Raw genomic sequence first — 19,351 nt, 5'->3', positions numbered from 1 at the left:
AAGCTGTAGATTTAATTTGTTCATATACGAAACAAACCTTCGGTCTTAACATTAGGATAAATACCCAGCGCCAGCTGGAAACCGGTAAAGTTTAAAATAATTGTGTACGCAAGGGACTATTAGCATCTGTGCTTGGTCACGAGACATGTGGGGCCACCCACATACCCCTCATTAACTCGTGACCCCGTTAGTTATTTTCTTACCGCCTTTAAGTGAGGTCGTGCTTTGCTCTGTCCGTTAAAGCGGTTTAGTTTGCCCCCTGTTGTTTTCAATTTGTTGTTTGGAAAATTCCCGGGTATGTAGACATGAACCTTTCTCATGCTGCGAGACTTCCTGGATAGCACAAGAAGCAGATAAACGCCCTGTTATTTTCTTTGACAGTTTCAACATCGAAGTACTCATCATGTAGTAAGTCGTAGGTGAAGAAACTCTTAAGGTACGTTTAATTTGTTACCTGTGCTTGGGAATATGCACTTTGTTCCGCATACGTAATACAAACCCTCGGTCCTTTAACAATAGGAAGTAGCTAGCGGCAGCTGGACGACGGTCGTAAGCTTCGAACAAGGGAGAACGGTAGTTAACTGCTTGTCCGATCGTCGCGCGCCGCGCGACTGGGAGGTAAACAAATCACTTTTGCTTTCGGCCGCGCGTGTGAAGGACGTGTTCGTCATCGCTCTCTGCCCGCTTCATCGTCGTATGCTTTGTTTATATTGTGTTTTCTACTAATGGTTTGTTTGGACTTGAAAATGAAACTGTAAGTACACTGTTTTCATTTTCATTACTTAATTATGAACCCTTGAATTATGTCTCGGTGCCGAGGACGGGCACGCTCGCGCCGAGTCATGTATTTGGGCGAAGGGTGTAATTGAAAAATGTAAGTACTTTTTTCATTATATTTTGCCCTGTGCGTTCGTTACCGAGAGTGTGATTGCGCTCGGCACGAACTTTTAAGTTTGTATAATAGAATGCAATGAAAGTGGATTCGCAATTGCAATATTCTTTTCATTTTCATTTATTGATTGCATGAATTTAATCTGGATCAATTTTCGTTCTTACCCGGGAATTGATCCTTACGATTTTTATGTGAAATGAAATCGCAAGTGCAGTATTGTTTCATTTTCATATATATTTATGATAGCATCATATTATTGGATCAAGTTTCCGTTCTTACCCGGGAATTGATCTTTTCTCCTTTAAGTTCTATGAAGTGAATCGCAAGGGCAGTATTCTGTTTCATTTTCATATTACTTTGCACTGCTGTGCGGGGGTGGGGGAAGCGAAGGTCTGCCAGGAAGTCGTCGGAAAGCTCCCGCGACTCCCTTGGTAGCCGATTCTTCGTCTTCCTTCCTGCCCCCCGCTCAGCTTCTTCATTGTATTTTGTATTTGGGGTCTTCCTTGCGTTCGGGGTGGGGCATGTCTTCCCCCCGTGCGTGAGGGAACCCCTCTTACTAATCTATCTATGTTACCGCAGGTGCTACATCCGTGGGAGACGACCTTGGATGTAGATGTAGATCCTCACGAGGTTGTACTCGTTGTCGGGGGCGAGAGTGCTCCCGCAACGAGCCCTGTGTAACGTGTATGCATTCGTCAGAGGCGCAGTGGGTGCTGTACGAGGACACAAGAAGTCATCGTTAAGTCCAGTGACTCCTTTGGTAACGGACGTCCAGTTGTACTCGGGGTCTTCCGTCCGCTCTGGGTGGGGTTCTCTCCCCCCAGGCGCGAGGAAGCCCCTCTAACTAACTAACCCGACTGTTGCTTCCGCAGGTTGCCATCAGCGAGGACGACCTGGGAACAGGTGTGGGAGTCGCTGGGGGACTGCAGGGGTTGATTCAGCGGTTGGCGGGGTCGGCAGTGGTCACTCATGATACGGTAACCACTACAACCACAATCTCGACACCAGCATATGAGATGTCACCGCACCTGGTGTACACACCACATGTCATGTCGGTAAACAACCACGGCTGCAATCCAGAACCAATTCCTGCCGTGCCAATCAGGACGGTGCCACCGCCACCTGGGTTCTTTGTATTGCCGACCCCGGACTGCCGCTGCCCAAGAGTACCCCCCTGGACCTGCCGCCAGTGCCGAGGATGACGGTAGCGGCCGACAGGATGCCTGTCTCTCCTGTGGTACCTGCCGTGCCTGCCGTACCTGTTGCTGTCCCAGCCGCTCATTCCCTTTCAGATCAGGTGCCTGCTGCTCATTCACTTTCAGATGTTCCTGCTGTTCCTGGACCTGTTCCTGTTGTTCCTGCTGTTGGTGATGCTGTCACAGTCTCAGGTCTTTCCGGACAGGTGCAGTCGGGCCCTGTTGCTTCGGCAACTGCCCCGGCTCCCCTGGATGGAAGACCTGACGCCTGTCCTGCGGAGCCTGGCGAAGAAGAAGAAGAAGAGAAGGAAGGAAGGTGCGTCGTCGTCTTCGTCGTCGTCTTCGTCGTCCGCTGCCTCTCCTTCCCCTTCGACTTCTAAGGCCAAACAGCCGAAGAAGAAGAAGGTTGCCTCCTTCCCCCCTAAGAAGACTCCTTCGGGATCTTCTAAGGGCCCGGCTCGCTCAGGCGAGCTGGGGAGCTCTTCTGCTGGTCCTCCTGTTCCTTCGGGAACGGGGCCCGTCGCTTCTTCTGCAAAGAAGAAGTCGACGGGGACCAGAAGGCACCAGCGGGCTGGTGCGTCCTCACCTGGTGCTAGCGGGTCTGCCGCTAAACCAGGTTCCAGTCTCGGCGCTTCTCGTTCGCGAGAAGCACGAGTGGACGCTCTTCCAAGAAGACCGTCCAGCCAAAGTTTTGACGCCCGAGCTCGCTCGCCGTCAAGACAGCGGCGCGGAGCAGAAGACTGGCGAGAGCGTGCACACAACTCTCGCCAGGCCAGTGGACGGCTCTCGCAGCGATCAACTGGCTGCTCGGGCTAACGTGACGCCGAGAGGACGCTGGCCGGTCTCGACGCGATACAGAGCCTAGCAGGTCACCCGTCCGCCGCTCCCGATGGGACCGGGCGGAGACGGTGACCAGCGGTAGCTCGCCTGACGCTAGAGATCGGTCTCGACGTTCTCAGCCGAGCCAATCGCCCCAGGCGAGCGTAAGGCTAGGCCTGCTGCTCGACCGTCACCGCGGGTTGACGATCAGCAGCAGCCCTCCACGCACGCTGGTCCTGCCAGCGAGCGAGAGGGGAGCGTCAGGTCTGCCTCTCCCATAACGGGTTGAGGCGAGGAAGGGGTCCCCGCGGCCGTCGGTACCAGCCACGGCTGGTACCAGCGGCTCGACGCGCCGAGAGGACGCTCGCCGGTCTCACCGTGACAGCGAGCCTAGCAGGTCACCTGACGCCGCTCCCATCGGGACCGGGCGGAGACGGTAACCAGCAACAGCTCGCCTGACGCTAGAGATCAGCGTCGACGTTCTCAGCCAAGCCTCTCGCCTCAGGCGAGCGGCAAGGCTAGGCATGCTGCTCGATCGCCACCGACGCGGTGGTTGACGATCAGCAGCAGCCCTCCAAGCACGCTGGTCCTGCCAGCGAGCTAGGGGGAGCGTCAGGTCTGCCTCTCCTGTACCTTCAACCTCCTCGGGCTACGCCGGGAGGAGCGATTGGTACCCTATGAGTGATCGCGAGAGGTGCGCCGCTCGCGGACCCCGCTATGACGCCGTATGGACCAGGCACGGTTCTAGGACCGACCAGGACATACGCGCAATTAGCTGGAGGCGACCGTCAGGGGTCTGCCGCTCTTCCTCCTTCTGAAGGAGGAGTATCTAGGGATCTATTCTTGTTGGAGGGACTGGACGGTCCTACTCCGCAAGACGCGGTTACTCCCGAGATACAGAGGAATTTGCAGAAGTCATTAAGCTGATTCGTCAGCATAATGACCCTGCGGAAGGATTGCCGCTCCCACCAGCAGAGCCACGTCTCTGCTCGAGTCGTTTTGGGGCCCGAGAGGGAACCCAAACCGACGGTGGGTCTGCCGCGATCGGAGCTTGCCGATTCTGTCTCGAACCCAGTGTCTCTCGTCTCCGGACAAGAAGGCTCTCTCAGTTTGGCTGGCCAGGTCGATCAAGCTACTTCCACCTCCTCTACTGGCGACAGCGGCGTTTTCTACGTGTCTTCGGACACCGTATTTTAAATACTCCTTCGGTCCTCTGAGAGGTTTCGACCTCGACGAGGACTGGAATGAGTCGGAGGACGGTTCGGCTCTCTCCTGTCAGGTGTCGATCAGCCCCACCCAGACGACGTTCACAGTGGCGGCAGACCCTTACCTACAGTGAGAGTTCGTAACCCTCCGCGGGAAAACGTTTTCTCCTAACGATACGTTTTCCCAGACTCTGAGAGGCCATCGCCGCAAGGCGATGGCTGCTCCTACTCTTCTCCAACTGCTAGTTCCACTGGGAAGGCGAGCGAGTATCCAATTCCTTCCCCATTTCCCTCTCTCCTTACGGCTACGAGGGAAAGGGGAAGGATCCTACAGAGATTTCTTTGTAGGATCCCACGTTCGGGACTGCGCTACCGGGGGGACCTTCGGGTCCTACCTGACGTAAGCCCCGGTCGTTGAGGAGGAATCCTGCTCCATTCTCGATTTCTACGGGAATCGAGAGGACCACCAGCCGATATCGTTTGACGAATTCGGTGGGGGTTTCGCAGACTGCTTAGAATTCTACGGAATTTCTAGCGCATTCAGACGTGTTCGAGGTTTTTTAAACGATCTTCAAACACTTACACGGAGACCACGGTCCAAAGTCAGCGAGACGAGCCCATCCCCGATATGTTACACGATAATCGGGAAACCTCGCCTATGCTCGAATTCCTGGAATTCTAGCATTGTGAAGAAGACGCTGCTGAAACAAACCATCTCACAGTAGGCGACCAACCTGGAATAGAGGAGATCGGACGGGAATATCCAGTTTGGCTTGAACTATCGTCTTAGTATTCTGTTCACCATTGAAGCTTTCCTTCGAGGAAGACTTCTCCTTCACTCTCTTTAATAGAGAACGAAGGTGGTCGATCTCCCAATCCCTTATTTTGTTTTCTTGAAGGAAAGAATTTAGGATGGAGATCGTTGTTCAGAATCCTACAAATATACTACGTATATTAACCTCGCGACATGATTCTGCTAAGCAGTTGAATTGTCCGAGGGGTAGGCGCATATCCTAGTTATTCTACGAATGCGACTTAGACGAGAAGTATTCTAATGAACTGCAACTCGGGGTTGCCTGCAACCTCCCAGGAGTTTTCAGTTTCAATTTTATATACTTATGGTTTTGTCAACGACAACACCATTTCAACTTTTATATTTACCGAAATTCGTTTCGCCTAAATATAATTGCCCGAGCATATCTTTTATGCTCGGTAGTTCTAGCCGAACGCATTCCTTCGTGAATTAATAAGGGGATTACCTGGCAACTCAGGATGACGAGTCAGCAGGCTCAAGCCACTGCGTATTGAACTGCCTCATAGCAGCTCAGTATCAGCTGGGCCTCCGAGATTCACGGTCATGTATGTCTCTCTCTCCCTGCTTGATTGACTACCGAACCGTATCTCTGCCTAACAATCATGGACTTAGGTTCTCTGATTAACGGGGATTCTCGCAATAATGAAGGACCATCTACTGCGGTGACGCTAGATTCCATCGCCTTCGACATTGCGAGAATTTTCAACAGAGATATCTCTTGGACTCTTTTCATCTTTCTGTTTACCGCACGGTAACAGAAGTCTGTACAAGTCTCCCGCTGCATCGCACTGCGATAATGCGAATGATTTTGCAGACATCTGAGTTTGTCTTCAAAATATCTCGTATCGTAGGTGTACAATTGTTCATTGTTCAACCCGAATTACAAGATGTGTCAGAAGACATCGCCTACTCTCCGACCTGACAGCTCTACCTCCAAATGTTCAGCCCATGAGAAAGCAGTTTCTTCAGGCGGCTTTCACCTGTGTTTTCATTACCGAAGAACGCCCCGCTTTCTTCATTGCAACTACGACTTCTCACCGGACAGCAATGAAATAGCGGTTAGCGTTTTCAGTCATTTGTAAGCACAGGTTATGAATCTTGAGATCCTTCTCTCGATTCATATGTGAAGACGTAGGTTGCATTCAATATCTACCTTCGTCTTCAATGATACATAGTGTTGTTCTCCTTAGCTGAGATTCAAACAAACATGAGATGTTTTACCTTCAGGGACCTCGGTCTCTAGAAGGTAATTGACTTTCGCCTGTTGGGTACATGCCTTAAGAGAATCATCACCTCGCTGTCCGGCATTGGTTGACAAACAAATACATCATTTGTTTGTTTGTCTCTCGGCATAACCCTTTAAAGGCGAAGGTCACGTGACTTACTCGGATGCTTTGACAACTTGCCTCCTACCGAACGCAGTCAGTCGGCAGCTGTCAGAGCGCCCGAGTCAGTTACGAATTACGCTGTTGACTTAGTTCGGTTGTTTACACAGCAACCATTACTTCGTTTTAATAGCTTGTCACAGTACCCATACCATTGACACCCACCATGGAGTGTCGGTGTCCTATCCACTACCGAGAACTTCGCTGCATGGGGATAGGAGGATGCGAGAGACTTCGTTGCTAACGGACAGACCATATGGGTACTGGACATCACCGAAGTAGAGAAGAGGGATAGGTCATGCGACTATTTCCTTCTTTTCCTCTGAGGAACTGCATGATTCTCCTGCGAAGTCAGGCACCCAGGGGATGGGGATCGTGACGCTCGATTCGTACCGAATTTCGTAGCGAAGACTCAAACCCTTCGGTCCCTGACGATTGGTTCGAGTCGTTCACAATCCCTCCCTAATGGACTTCACCGCCTTCGATGCGAAGGAGATGCTGCCTTGTCCACAAGAACTTCTCCTTGGCGCAGGTACTGAGGCAGGGGTCCCTGGTCCAACCAGACCACATGCCCTTCCTTCTACCTTCGGGATATTGCCCACAGGTCCTTGGATCTTTTTCCTTGGGACCCGTGGTGGCTGCTCAACACGTTGTGTAGCGAACCCAGACCCTCGCAGGCTGAACAGCATCGAGTCCTGGTGTGACCGTAAGAATGGATGGTGAATGAGAGTGTGGACTGGCTCCTCTTCCCATCTTTTTCTTCCCCCTACCTGTGGTTTAGAGGGACACGGTCGTCACCCTGCTGGATAAGGACAAGATGCAGGTGAGCTACTCAACAGAGCCCCATCCTATCCCTTTCACTAGGGATAGGAGCGTATATCCACCACTTCCTCCAACAAGGGGGAGGAAGTGGATGCCAGCTTGAGACAAACCCATACTTTATGTTGCCTCTTGCAAACAGGAACAAGTTCTTGATTGCTGGTACGAAGAGAGATACGCTTGCCTCTCTCTTAGTACTCGGCCCAGAGGTCTGACCATTGATCCTGCGGTGCACACCCCGATCAATCGGACACAGAGGCTTGGATCCCCTCCCTCGCTCTTACGACCAGGGAGGCATTCCAGGGATCCCAGGGGAGGACGAACACCAGTCTGTTCATCAAAAAGACTCAGATTCCTCCCACCAAGAAGTGAGTCTTCCTATTGTTAAAGGACCGAGGGTTTGTATTACGTATCGGAACAAATGACAATTTGTCGAAATTGCATTTTTCCTAACTATACAAACCTGAGGTCCTTTAACATTAAGTCCCTCCTCATGCCACCCCTCACTCTGCGTATTTTGCATGGGCCAAAAGCAAAAGTGATTTGTTTACCTCCCAGTCGCGCGGCGCGCGACGATCGGGACAGCAGTTAACTACCGTTCTCCCCCTGTTCGAAGCTTACGGGGGACCGTTCCAGCTGCCGCTAGCTACTTCCTATTGTTAAAGGACCTCAGGTTTGTATAGTTAGGAAAAATGCAATTTTCGACAAATTGTCATATTCATATGGATTGCCTGTTATCCAAAGCTTTGATGTATCTAGTGTGCTTTGGGAAGTAATTATGACTAATTGTGCTCCTTTCCCTGCGGGGAGAGGCGTGCATCGCCATCTTGTTTTCGTTCTAGATATGTGGGTAGAGAGGATGCAGGTGTGTGCGGTCGGCGTTAGGCTATCAGGAGAACCAACCAAGAAGGACAGTTGGTTTGATGTATAACATCGTGTTGCCATCCAGGATCCCACGTGATGGATGTCCCTTTTATCCTGACATGCACTGAATGGCGGTCGGATGCGTCGCCATCTGTAAAGGGAGCAGATAGGGCAACAGGCAGCCTTTAATGTCAGGTTGCTGTGACTACGAGAATAACATCAGCAGCCTTGCACTTCTGGTAGGTGTGGGCTTCGCATTGAGTTGCTCAGTGACGTCATAAACATGGGTCCGCACCGCCATGACGTCATAAACATGCTCCATTTTCATTTTGATGTACAAAGAGTACTTTACAACTATGCTTTCGGATTGGAGGTTTTTAATGCACATTGTTTTTGAGAGAAAATGACAAGCGTTAGGAGATATAAGTCACATAATGGAAAAGATACAAGTCTTTCCTCTGTATCCTTCCGCTTAAGTGTCGAGCTTAGGTGACTGGCTTTGATGGCAGTGCGTTCTCCTGCCAATCCTGGAAAAATAGGGACTTCGTAGCTGATCCTAGAGCCAAGAGGAGAAGTTTCTTCTCCATCTTCGAGCCAGGATTGTTACATTCCCTATTATATGAAAGCACAAGTAGTAGTTGTAATTGTTGAACAAGTGAATGATGGAAAAGTTAGTCTAGTGTGGCGTGCTGTGAAGAGTTGGAAAAAGGCCTAGAATCAGGGGGACTTCGTGATGATCCTCGTGCCAAGAGGAGAAGAATAATTTTCTATTTCATCTTTGAGCCAGGACTGTCACATCCTTGTAAAGTAGAAATGCCACAGAAGGTTGGGTCTCTTGATCTTGGCTGCAAGAGCACCATAAACAGCCTCACGCTTCCAACAAGTGTGTTGACGTCATAGCCAAGACCGCTTGTAATGGCGGTAGTCATGACGTCACAGCCTACTGATTCTCGATTTACTTCGCTGCCTCCGGAACCTAATATGCTTTTTGACTCATTGGTACACACAGTAATGAAGAATAAACAGGATCTAGAGGTGAAAATGGCTAAGTAAGACAAAAAGAAAAGGCGTGATTCGTCTTCTTCGTCTTCTTATCTAGATGGTATCATAGCTAAGTTCGATGGCATCACTGAGTGTACCAGTCAAGACCTGGAGGATACAGGATTTCGTGACTGATCCTCAGGACAAAAGGAGAAGAGTAAATTCTTCTTTATCTTTGAACCAGGACTGTCACAGCCCAATCAGCAAGAAAATCAAGAAGTCAGTGGCTGGTAAGCTCAGAGCAATCGGACGAAGCCGTTTACAAGAGTCCGAACGAGCGAACGCGTCGACTGTCGCTGGGCTAGCGGCCGACGTGGAGTTGCCAGTGGTGACTACAAAGAGTCTAAGAGACTACAATGCCGTGGCTTAACTTGATACATATGCCGATGCTTTTACAAACGTTTTCATGGACTCTAGATGTCGAGTAATAAAATATGATAAAAATTGCTCTTCATATTTTTATATAGGATTGCAAACAGATACCTTCTCAAATCGTACTGACTATAATATTTTCAAGATCGAGCCATCAACGGCCATTAAAAATCAAAGGTGCTGAGGCCATATGGTTGGACGACCATGACGCAAGCAAATAGATACCTTCTCAAATCCTACTGACTATTCGGGATTGAGCCATCAGTGGTCATTAAAGATCGAAGGTGCCGTGGCCGTATGGTCGGAAGGCCATGACGTATGCAAATAGATACCTTCTCAGATCCTACTGACTATTCGAGATCAAGCCATCAGTGGCCATTAAAAAGATCAAAAATGCTGCGGCCGTATGGTCGGATGGCCATGACGCACCTGGACGTTTGTCAGAGGGTCACAGTGAGTTAACACAGTGCGTTAGAACCGGAGGGAAGAGAAAACCAAGAGTTTCTGGTCTTCTTATGAAGAGGTGATTGATTTTGATTCAATAACCTTTCGGAGCAACGGAGACTCCTGCCAGCATGCTTCCCCCGGCGATTGACAATGGTGTTTTGGTTTTGAAAAAGGATACGAAAGTGTATGAATTACCTTGTTCTAGTCATGTGGAGTCCATTTTACAACAACGTAAAATGCCACGGATTGATGGAAGGATATGGATACCTCTTAGTAATCAATACCAGCCTGAATGGTGGGAAGTAGCATACTTTGGGTTGACTCTAGAAAACTTCAAACCTTTACAGGTAAGGAGAATTCCCATGTTTTATATACTTGTTGGTATAAGCTGGTTTCTTCCTATAAGAATATTGACCAAACGCTTCGACTCTTACACAAGTAGTTAAAGTTAATCGAAAGCTTGGTTTCTTGAAAGTACTGTAGAACCATTCTTCTTAATGAAATCAAATGGGAACTTAAGTCGAAAGAAAGAGGTGAATGTCATCCTTTCGTCACATAAGGTAGCCAAGCCTAAGTAGGGCACTTGTAACCTAAGACGCTATAGCCAGGATAATTGGGTTATACCTTTTAGCCTAACAAGGTTTTATTCGTAGCCTATTCCAGCCAGTTCGAGTCTACTGCTACTATCTTAGTTAATCTGAGTAGTAGTTCTTAGCTTAGACTGTCCGAACTAACTGGTTTGGGTATGCATGAGCTGGCTTGGACCAACTAATGGTTGCGGTTTGGCTTTCGACCTGCATTTACTACTGTCTTAGATTAGTCTGAGTGGTACAATTCTTAGCTTAGCCAGGTCCGCTTAGCCTAACTCACAGGTTAGGTGGTTCCGACATACATGTCAACTTAGCTTAACAGTGGGTTGATGACTTAACATGATCTGGTTGCTTGAACATGCCCGTACTATCTTAGGTTGGGCAAATTAGTAAGGTTATAAGTATAGCCAAGCATAGACTAGTGCCTATGCTACCCATTCGAAACACTTACCACCTCAGCCTAGAAGGTTGTGGTTGTAGCCTAGCATGGATAGCCCAAACTTTCTTGAACGGCTTTACCCTAACCTAAGTCATTTAGTTTCTAGATTAAGCTAGTCTAAACTGGCCTACCCTAGTTAAGTGTACATCTCGGATGGACTTAACCTACCCTAAGTGATGGAGGAGTTAGCCTAGCCTAATTGGAAGTGTTAACATAGCCTAACCTAACCAAACCAGGGTCCTAGCCTAATCAGAAGAGTTAACATAGCCTAACCTAACCAAACCAGGGTCCTAGCCTAATTTGAAGGGTTAACATAGCCTAACCTAACCAAGCCAGGGTCAACCTGGTCTTGCCAACTTAAAATAAGTCAGTCAGTTCTTAATTGACTATACCTACTTAGACTAGTCCAAGTGGTTGTTGGCTAGGTTAACCTGGAATCTGCAAATGGGTCTCTTCCATACTGGTCTAGTTTCTATATTGAAGTCATGAACCTAACATAGAGGTTTGAGCTTCAGTTGGCTTGAGCAAGGCATTAGTACCTCATCATATCTGGAGGGGGAAAGGGGGAAGTTTCCCATTCTTCAAGAGTGAGGTAGGGTGAAGTGACGTTGGGTACAATTCTGGGCTAGGTTACTCGAGAATAGCACCACGATGGTTTCTGACAATATACGATTTCCCTTTGGAGGGTAGCATATTGAACATGTGCCCGTATATTGTAACAGGTCACCGCATAAGGTGTTTCGTGGTTGGGATCTTAGTTTTTACAAAAACACTGAGCTGTTTAATAGCTCTCCTAGGGCTGAGGGCTGGCCTGAAGGATTGGATAATAATTTTTATGTGGCTAGGAACCGATTGGTCACCTAGCAAATGGGGACCTGCAGCTTATTGTGGGATCCAAAACCGCCACTATATCGATAAATTATTTTCTATCACCAGAAATAAGGTCTCTGATTCCGCGTTGGCCGAGATGGGAGTAGGACCTCGGACCATCAGTTTGGCAAATGAGTGCACAAACCACTCGTCCAGAGAGGAACTCGTAAAATGGAAAAACCATGTAATAGCTGTCTCAGGGGTTTCACCCTTCGAGGAGCCTGAGGATTCCATTTGCGATACTGGGAACAACCTGGAGGCTATGCAAACTCTAGGTTCTACCTGTTCCGCCATGTCCCGGACGGAAGGATGGGTTCCAGTAATTAAGGAGGACCCAGGATGGGTGATTGATAAAGTTTGTCGTATCACAATCATCGCTACCAGGTTCGTGTGGGGAAGAGGCACCACCGATAGGTAGAATTAATATCTCAAGGTCTGGAGGTTGACCAGTATCCCCTTTCGAACTAATAGTTCTCAGTTTTTGGGTGTAGAGTGTCACCTCGGACATAACACGACTCCAAAGGTCTTTAGCTAACATATACAGAATGACTCTTTGGCCGTGACTGCCTGTATAGTGGACGTTTCTGTCCATTAAAGGCATTCGGTCAGTAGACAATGGATCTGGTGGAGAGGTGGTCAGAACAGAGGGGGGAAGAATCTCTGTAATTACATGTTCACATGCATGGTGATATACATTGGACTGGTGATTAGGCATGTGAATATCGCTTCACACTGACTAATCTTCAGATGAATCAGGAGCAGTGAACAGGATGGGGCACATAAGAACTGATCTGATAAGTGAAAACATACTCTGTATCAGAGTAGCCTTGACGGACAACCACCAGGCACATACATCAGTCACGTTACAGGATACTAACTGTGGATGGGGGTTCTTCCTCTGACCTTGGTAGAGTGGGAGTACTCAATAACCAGGGTTTTGACGTAGACTCAAAAGTAGTCTGGAACATCAGTTCCAATTGGCCCCGGAATCCGGGATAATGAGTCAATGCAGCAGCACAGGTCATGGTGACAGATACATTTCTTAGTCATGCTCAGTACGGTGTGTGAGTATGTGTGAGGGACCTTCAGCAGAGCCGGCTTTGACTTGTCAAATTACTCTGTCGTTATAGAAAGATCTACGTCACCTAGAACATGAAGGTGGTAGACGTAAAGGAACAGGCCAAACAGAGGCGATCAGTCAAGCCTACTCCTTGTTTGTCAAGTTGTACCAATGAGGTTATACAGAAGAGAAGGTCATCAGAGGAAAATGGGCCTCCTGGCATTTAAGAACATATCTGTTAAAATGATCAAGACGGTTGGTCTGTGACTGTATCGAAGCTCAAAATTGAGCAATTTTAAGGAGGTGTCTGTCTGTTCATTGAAATTTGAGAGTGGGTTCTTTGTTATGAAAACCACCTTCAATTTCCTGTATATAAGGTTGCCCAGAGGTCCTTAGACACCAATTTCCTTGGGTTGGGTCCTTTGGTGGCTGCTCAACAAAAGGTGTAACTCATCCAGTACCCCTGGCGGGTCAGTTGGTATCTTGTCTAAGATGATGGTATGAATGTGAAATGGAGGAGTTAACTGGCCTCTTTCCTTTTCAAATTTCTGTCTCCTTCTTTACTTAGGCAGTAAGAAGAGAGTACCATTATAAGCTGGAACGGACAAGGTACAGGTGAGTGAAGTGGCCATACTGTTAGGGTTAGTATCAGTAAGATACCTATCAGTAGCAGGACATTCCTCTCTTTAGCAAGGGGGAGAGGAATGATAACAAACCTACATGAGTGGATGAATTGGTTTGTTAGGGGAACAGATCTTCTTATCTTCCTCGGACGCAATGAACTATGACATTGTGTAAAAACCCAGAAGTCTGACTCTATGATATTCATATATATCTTAGATTCGGAAATACTGGTCAGTTGTTTTGTAGAATTCTGGTATTCAGAAAACTGATCAAAGGTGGCAAACTCCCAGTTGGTTAATAGTACTTACCTCCCACCAAGAGTAAGTCTATCCTAATGTTAAGACCGAAGGTTTGTGTCGTATATGAACAAATGACAAATTTGTAACTAATTTGATTTGTATTTTTCATAACTTACAAACCTGAGGTCTTAACATACAAGGGCCCACCTCTAACCACCCCCTGGGTTAGAAGAATAACTAAAGGGGTCACTAGTTAATGAGGGGTATGTGGGTGGCCCCACATGTCTTGTGACCAAGCGCAGATGCCAATAGTCCCTTGCGTACACAATTATTTTAAACTTTACCGGGTTCCAGCTGGCGCTGAGTATTTATCCTAATGTTAAGACCTCAGGTTTGTAAGTTATGAAAAATACAAATTAGTTACAAATTTGTCATTTTTACTGGGTAATAGTCTAAGTGAGCCTGTGGTTTTTTGTTTTGCAGTAAGCTCATTCACGTTTTGAAATTCTATGTGGAACAAGGTATGGATATGGATCGACAGGAGACCTTGAAGAAGTCCATGAAGTGTCTACAGTATATTTTCAAGTTCATCATTCGCTCAAGACAGCTCTTTGTGGAGTGAGTATTTAGTCTTACTTATTTTTTTATGAAGTTTCTTTGATCTTACTAATACCGTTAATACAGTTATTTGTCTTATTGGTTACCTTTATGATAATGATAAATAATAATAGTTCATATCACATTACTAAAATGGGAAAACAGTTTGCATTTACTTTCTGTAATGTTCATGTAGTGTGATCCACAGTTATGTATAGGTACGTACATTTGAAAATAAGTCTCTACAGAGATCTTTCGGGAACCTATTTGATTCCTTTTGTCAATCAGATTGAAAAGGGGAATGGAACAGAATCCCAAAAGCTCTCTCTGTAGTGATGTATTTTTGAATATATGTACCCATACATAACTGGATTTGTTTCTCCATTTCAAGACTCATACTACTATGAGTAATTTTTAAATCACTTAATTTTTTTTAGCATCACAAATATTTTGTTGGCTCAAAAATATTTGTTTGGAGAGGTCATGAATGATTCATATTTATCTCTCCCCCTTTCAGGCTGTACGGCCGTGGTCAAGAGGAATTTGAGAAAAGTCTACAGCAGCTATTAGAGGCCATGGCTCACATGATGGTGCATACCAATGACTCCACCCTCACAGTTCAAGCTCACTGCCTGAAGTACATAACAACCACAATACCTGATATCATGTCAAATTTTGACCCTGTAACTATGAGGTGAGGACATTGCAGAGCAGTTAGGCAATTGTCTGCAGATCACTGTATCCCATGTGTGATGTTTGTGTTTAATTTTTGGGAAATGTTTGACATTGTCATCATTTATTTACATTATTTTTATGCCAACATTTTTGCTGCTTTTTTTGTTGTACTATCAAAATTGAAGTAGTTAGGCTGGAATGGTACTATCAAAATTGAAGTAGTTAGGCTGGAATGGTAAGTCAATTATGCTACCCTGAAATTTCATCCTTTCTGGTGCTTGAACTACTCAACATATGTATTAAATAACTCAAGAAAGGCTGACATTTTTTCTGGGTCGTGGTGAGGTTGTCACAAATCTCAACAATTTTAGATTCTTGTTTAATACTGATTCAGATACTAAAAGTATCCTTCCAGTCTTTAAAAGCTTTCTTTCTTATGGAGTGCTCAAAATAAGATAGTTTTATTGTCTGCAGTTGTGGTATTTGTTGTTGGTCAGTTAGCGCTTTTCTTTTGTGTAATTTAATGATCTTACCAGTCACTTTCTTTGTGTAAGTTTCTCCCTCTTGATTAATCTTGAGTACTACAGAGGCCCTTGATTCCTCACATTGTTGGACTGTAGAACAGTCTCTCTGAGGATGTCGTGCAATTGGAACTTCAAAAGCTAAGTGAATACGCAATGCATTACAACCCACATACCATTATCCATGTATTTTGGTATGCATTTTTATCTATTTATTAAAAGATTAATTTTTTCTTTTTTGATAAGTGAGATCTCTTCTTTCTGTATTTCCCTTTTCCACCTCTTACTTCTTCCTAATGAACACCATATTCTTTGGAAGCTTGAATTTCGAGTCGATGGCCCCTGTGGCCGTGTTCCATGTGAATAGGGTTCATCCTCTGAATGATGATGATAATAATAATAATAGTCTTGTTGCCTACTTTCAGTGCAATTCTTGTGAAGATGATTGACAACTTGGACCACAAGCGTATTCCCAAGCAGAAGCTTATGACTATGAATGACATCATTCACAGTGAACTCTTCAAGATACCTGATTGCAGAGCCGTGTTGTTGCCGTGCTTCATCACGCACATTAAGCGGTTATTAGCTGCCAATGAAGAGGTAGGATGATCACAAAGTGGAGAGGGCTTAACATTTTGTTTTACCGAGTGCATCATCTTGCTCGTGAAGAGTTTTGTTTTGTTAATTAGATGTCGTACACTGATTTAACATTTGACGTATAATTGGGTTATTGTATATATATTGATATTGCCAGTATAATTGTCCACAAATTCAAATTAGCAGTTTCAAAGTTTATGTTTTTTCATTTTAGTTTATTTGGTGACGGCATTTCTAGAGTTTCCACTTGCATGAATTGTTTCTTCTGATATTTTCTGTTAAATTGAATTAGAAGGCTGTGTTTTTATTTTTTGTTGTACTTCTTTTCTAATTAAGTTGCTTGAAAGAATCATTAAAGTTTTCTGCTAGTAAAGCTAGCATGCATGACATGTTGCCTGCAAGCACATGCTTTATTGTGGTGGTTTGACTTATTTTTTCCATTTAGATCATACTTTGAAGGCTGAATAATGCTGTTCTATACTTTTAGCTTTGGCACTATTTTAACTATTCCTGTGTTTTTCATTTATGTTTGCAAGGCTTAAGGTTTATTTTTTGTAATTGCTGTGTTTGTTTAATTCATAATTTAGGCTGGTCTTGAAAACTGTTGTCTCACTAACCAGTGGTTTGGTTTTACCTTGTGGATCTGATGCACTAAAATCAGTTGCTGCTGTTTGGTCAAGCATCTTCCTTCTCTGTGTAGGCAAGGCTGCAGTGCTATTAGTTGAATTGACCTAAGTGTTTACTTTCCCCTTCTGCAGTAGTTTTAAGCCAAGTTTGAATGTTTGCAACACTTCAGGTGTTGCAGAAACTTGGATGCTGCTATATATACATAATTTCTCTTGTGTCACGTGGTGAGGTAAGTTCACTTTCAGTTATTTTTTAGTATTATAGCACAGTAAAATATATTATACAGGTGTAAGGACTGTGGTAGGTTGTTTGTTTAGATGCTGGATTTCTTAGTTTGAAGTAAGGTTGTGCATACGACCATGTGATTGAATTTTCAGCCTTGCTATTAAGTAAAAATCTCATTCTTTGCCAATTAGGAAATCACAAAACTTATTATATTCCATTACATTCTGATACTTTTAAGGTAAAATGAAGCCCCTTGTCAAACTGAGTGAAGAGCAGAAGGCAGGATTCACTTGAAAAAATTTCATCACTTGATATTTCACCAAAGTAAAATATCAAAGTGGTGATGTTCTTTTTAAGATATTTTTCCCCAAAGAAATTCTCCGTGCAGCATTAAAGAGAAATTGGCTCCATTAATTATATATTCCATTCTCCAGACCAATAACTTTGCCTTGTCACGAATTGGGTCAGGAATTTTTAAAAAGAAGGATTGACTTCTTGTGTGTTGGACATGATAATGTGTTCAAAGGACACTGTAGATGGTTGTGCGTGTACTGCGAGCAGTCATAAACCATTGTTGTTCATATACAAAACAAACCTTTGGTCTTAATATTAGGATAATACTTGCTCCAAGCTGAAAACCGGTATAATTAATAAATAAACTTGTGAGATCCAGGGACTATTAGCATCTGTACCAGGTCATGGGGTATTGTAGTTCCCAGAATGCTCTTGGCGTCCCATAACCTATAATTTGTTCATGACACTTACCTGTCAGATATATATATAGCTGTATTCTCCGAAGTCCGACAGAATTTCAAAACTCCCGGCAAACGCAGTGGTCGGCCAGGTGGTTAGTACCCATTCCCGCCGCTGGGAGGCGGGTGTCAGGAACCATTCCCATTTTCTATTCAGATTTTTCTCTGTCGCCGGTCGGTAAACAACTGTTTACAGACCTCCGCCTAGGATTTTGGACAAAACTCTTTGTTCACTTGAGTATTTGATTGTCTCTTGTTTTTTGGTTTTTTGAAACTTGCTTGGTGGATTGGCATACGCGATTGTGGTTTCTCTAATATGTCTGGATCTTCTGCACTAGTTTTAGAGTGTGTACTGTGCTAGAGTGTAAGGTGAGGCTACCGAAAGCTTGAGTGGATCCTCATACAGTATGCACGAAATGTAGAGATCATATTTGTTTGATGAATGATAGGTGTAAAGAGTGTGAAAGGTTGACCGAAAATGAATGGAAGACTTATGATTCGTTTTGTTCGTAAGCTTGAAAGGGATAGAATCAGAAGATCTTCCTCCAGAAGTGCTTCTGTGAAGAGTAAGGGTAGTAATTCGCATTCTAACCTTCCTGTAGAGGTTGTTACATCTAACCCAGTGTATTTGCCTTCGGGCAAAATGAAGTATTGCTTCGGAAGGTATTGCCCTTTCTTCCATCATGGAGTCGATTCGTGCACTAGAATCGAAAGTGAGTGCATTGAAGACCACAGTGAAGTGTAGTGGAAACATTAGTGCCCCTAGTGTAGTGGAGGGGGCGTCAGATCGGTCCCATAGTGCCTCTAGGAATAGACCTCTGTCGGACTCCCAGGACTCAGGGAATGGACATGTCGAAAACCAAAGGAGGGCTACGGGAAATTCCCACACCGGTCTGGCGTCCCCTTCAGCAGATCCTGTGGACGCTTCCCAGGCTGCCGAAGCGTGTGATCGAGCACGGATATTGAAGAGTGCTTTTCGTCCTCTGAGGCGTCCTCTCCTGACCGGGGATGGAGCTCTCAGAGGGCCCTCTCATGAGGAGTACGAGTTTGACACTAGGTGTCGCACAGGCGGCCAGCGTCTTTCTCGTCCTCTTAGGAGAGGTTTTAAGGAAGTGGACGCTTCACGTCCTACTTCTCGTCCTGTTCTTTCATCAATCACCCGAACACTTCGAAGAATTGACGCCTAAGAAGAAGAGAGGCAGGACGTCTTCTGATGAGGACGCTTTTGAGAACTATCAGCGTCTTAGAGTTCAAAGGAAGAAGAGGGCTCCAATTTGCCCTTCTTCGCATATAATGAGTCCTTCTCCTGAGCGTGGAACTCACCGTCTAATGAAACTTGTAGGCAATTGCGTCAACGATTGTCGGCTTTCTTCGCAAGGGGAGAAGAGGAGGCCTCATCGGCGTAGAAAGGATCTTTGGCTTCCTGTTAAAAGATCGAAACAACCTTTGTCGGCTTCGCCTCGTTCTTTAGCCTCTCCTGCGTCGTCTTCTTCTGGATCCTTCAGACTCAACCGAGAACACGCAAGTGTTTCCGGAGAGAGAGTGTCCAGAAGTGGCGATGTGGACAGAAGCGTTAGAGTCGCACAGGCGGCCCTCGCTTTTGTCAGGAGGTTGAGAACGAGCAAGAGAAGCCTCGTGTCGACGTTCAACGGACTTCTGCATCAACTCGACGCTTCTATCA

At 45.8% G+C, this 19,351-nt stretch overlaps 1 protein-coding gene across 12 annotated transcripts in view; it reads left to right on the top strand.

Moving 5' to 3' along the window:
• Window positions 1–19,351, top strand: part of LOC135223840 (dedicator of cytokinesis protein 1-like) — a 340,518-nt gene that overhangs the window by 17,940 nt on the left and 303,227 nt on the right. For all 12 annotated transcript variants that reach the window (XM_064262720.1, XM_064262721.1, XM_064262712.1 and 9 more), the window contains exons 7-9: window positions 14,160–14,294; window positions 14,791–14,967; window positions 15,895–16,069. In XM_064262720.1, coding sequence (XP_064118790.1) covers window positions 14,160–14,294; window positions 14,791–14,967; window positions 15,895–16,069 — 487 coding nt within the window. The remainder of the gene's footprint in view (window positions 1–14,159; window positions 14,295–14,790; window positions 14,968–15,894; window positions 16,070–19,351) is intronic.

Source organism: Macrobrachium nipponense, chromosome 10 (genome assembly GCF_015104395.2).
Source record: "Macrobrachium nipponense isolate FS-2020 chromosome 10, ASM1510439v2, whole genome shotgun sequence".
Taxonomy (NCBI): Eukaryota; Metazoa; Arthropoda; class Malacostraca; order Decapoda; family Palaemonidae; genus Macrobrachium; species Macrobrachium nipponense.
This window is presented reverse-complemented; position numbering and strand designations above follow the sequence as displayed.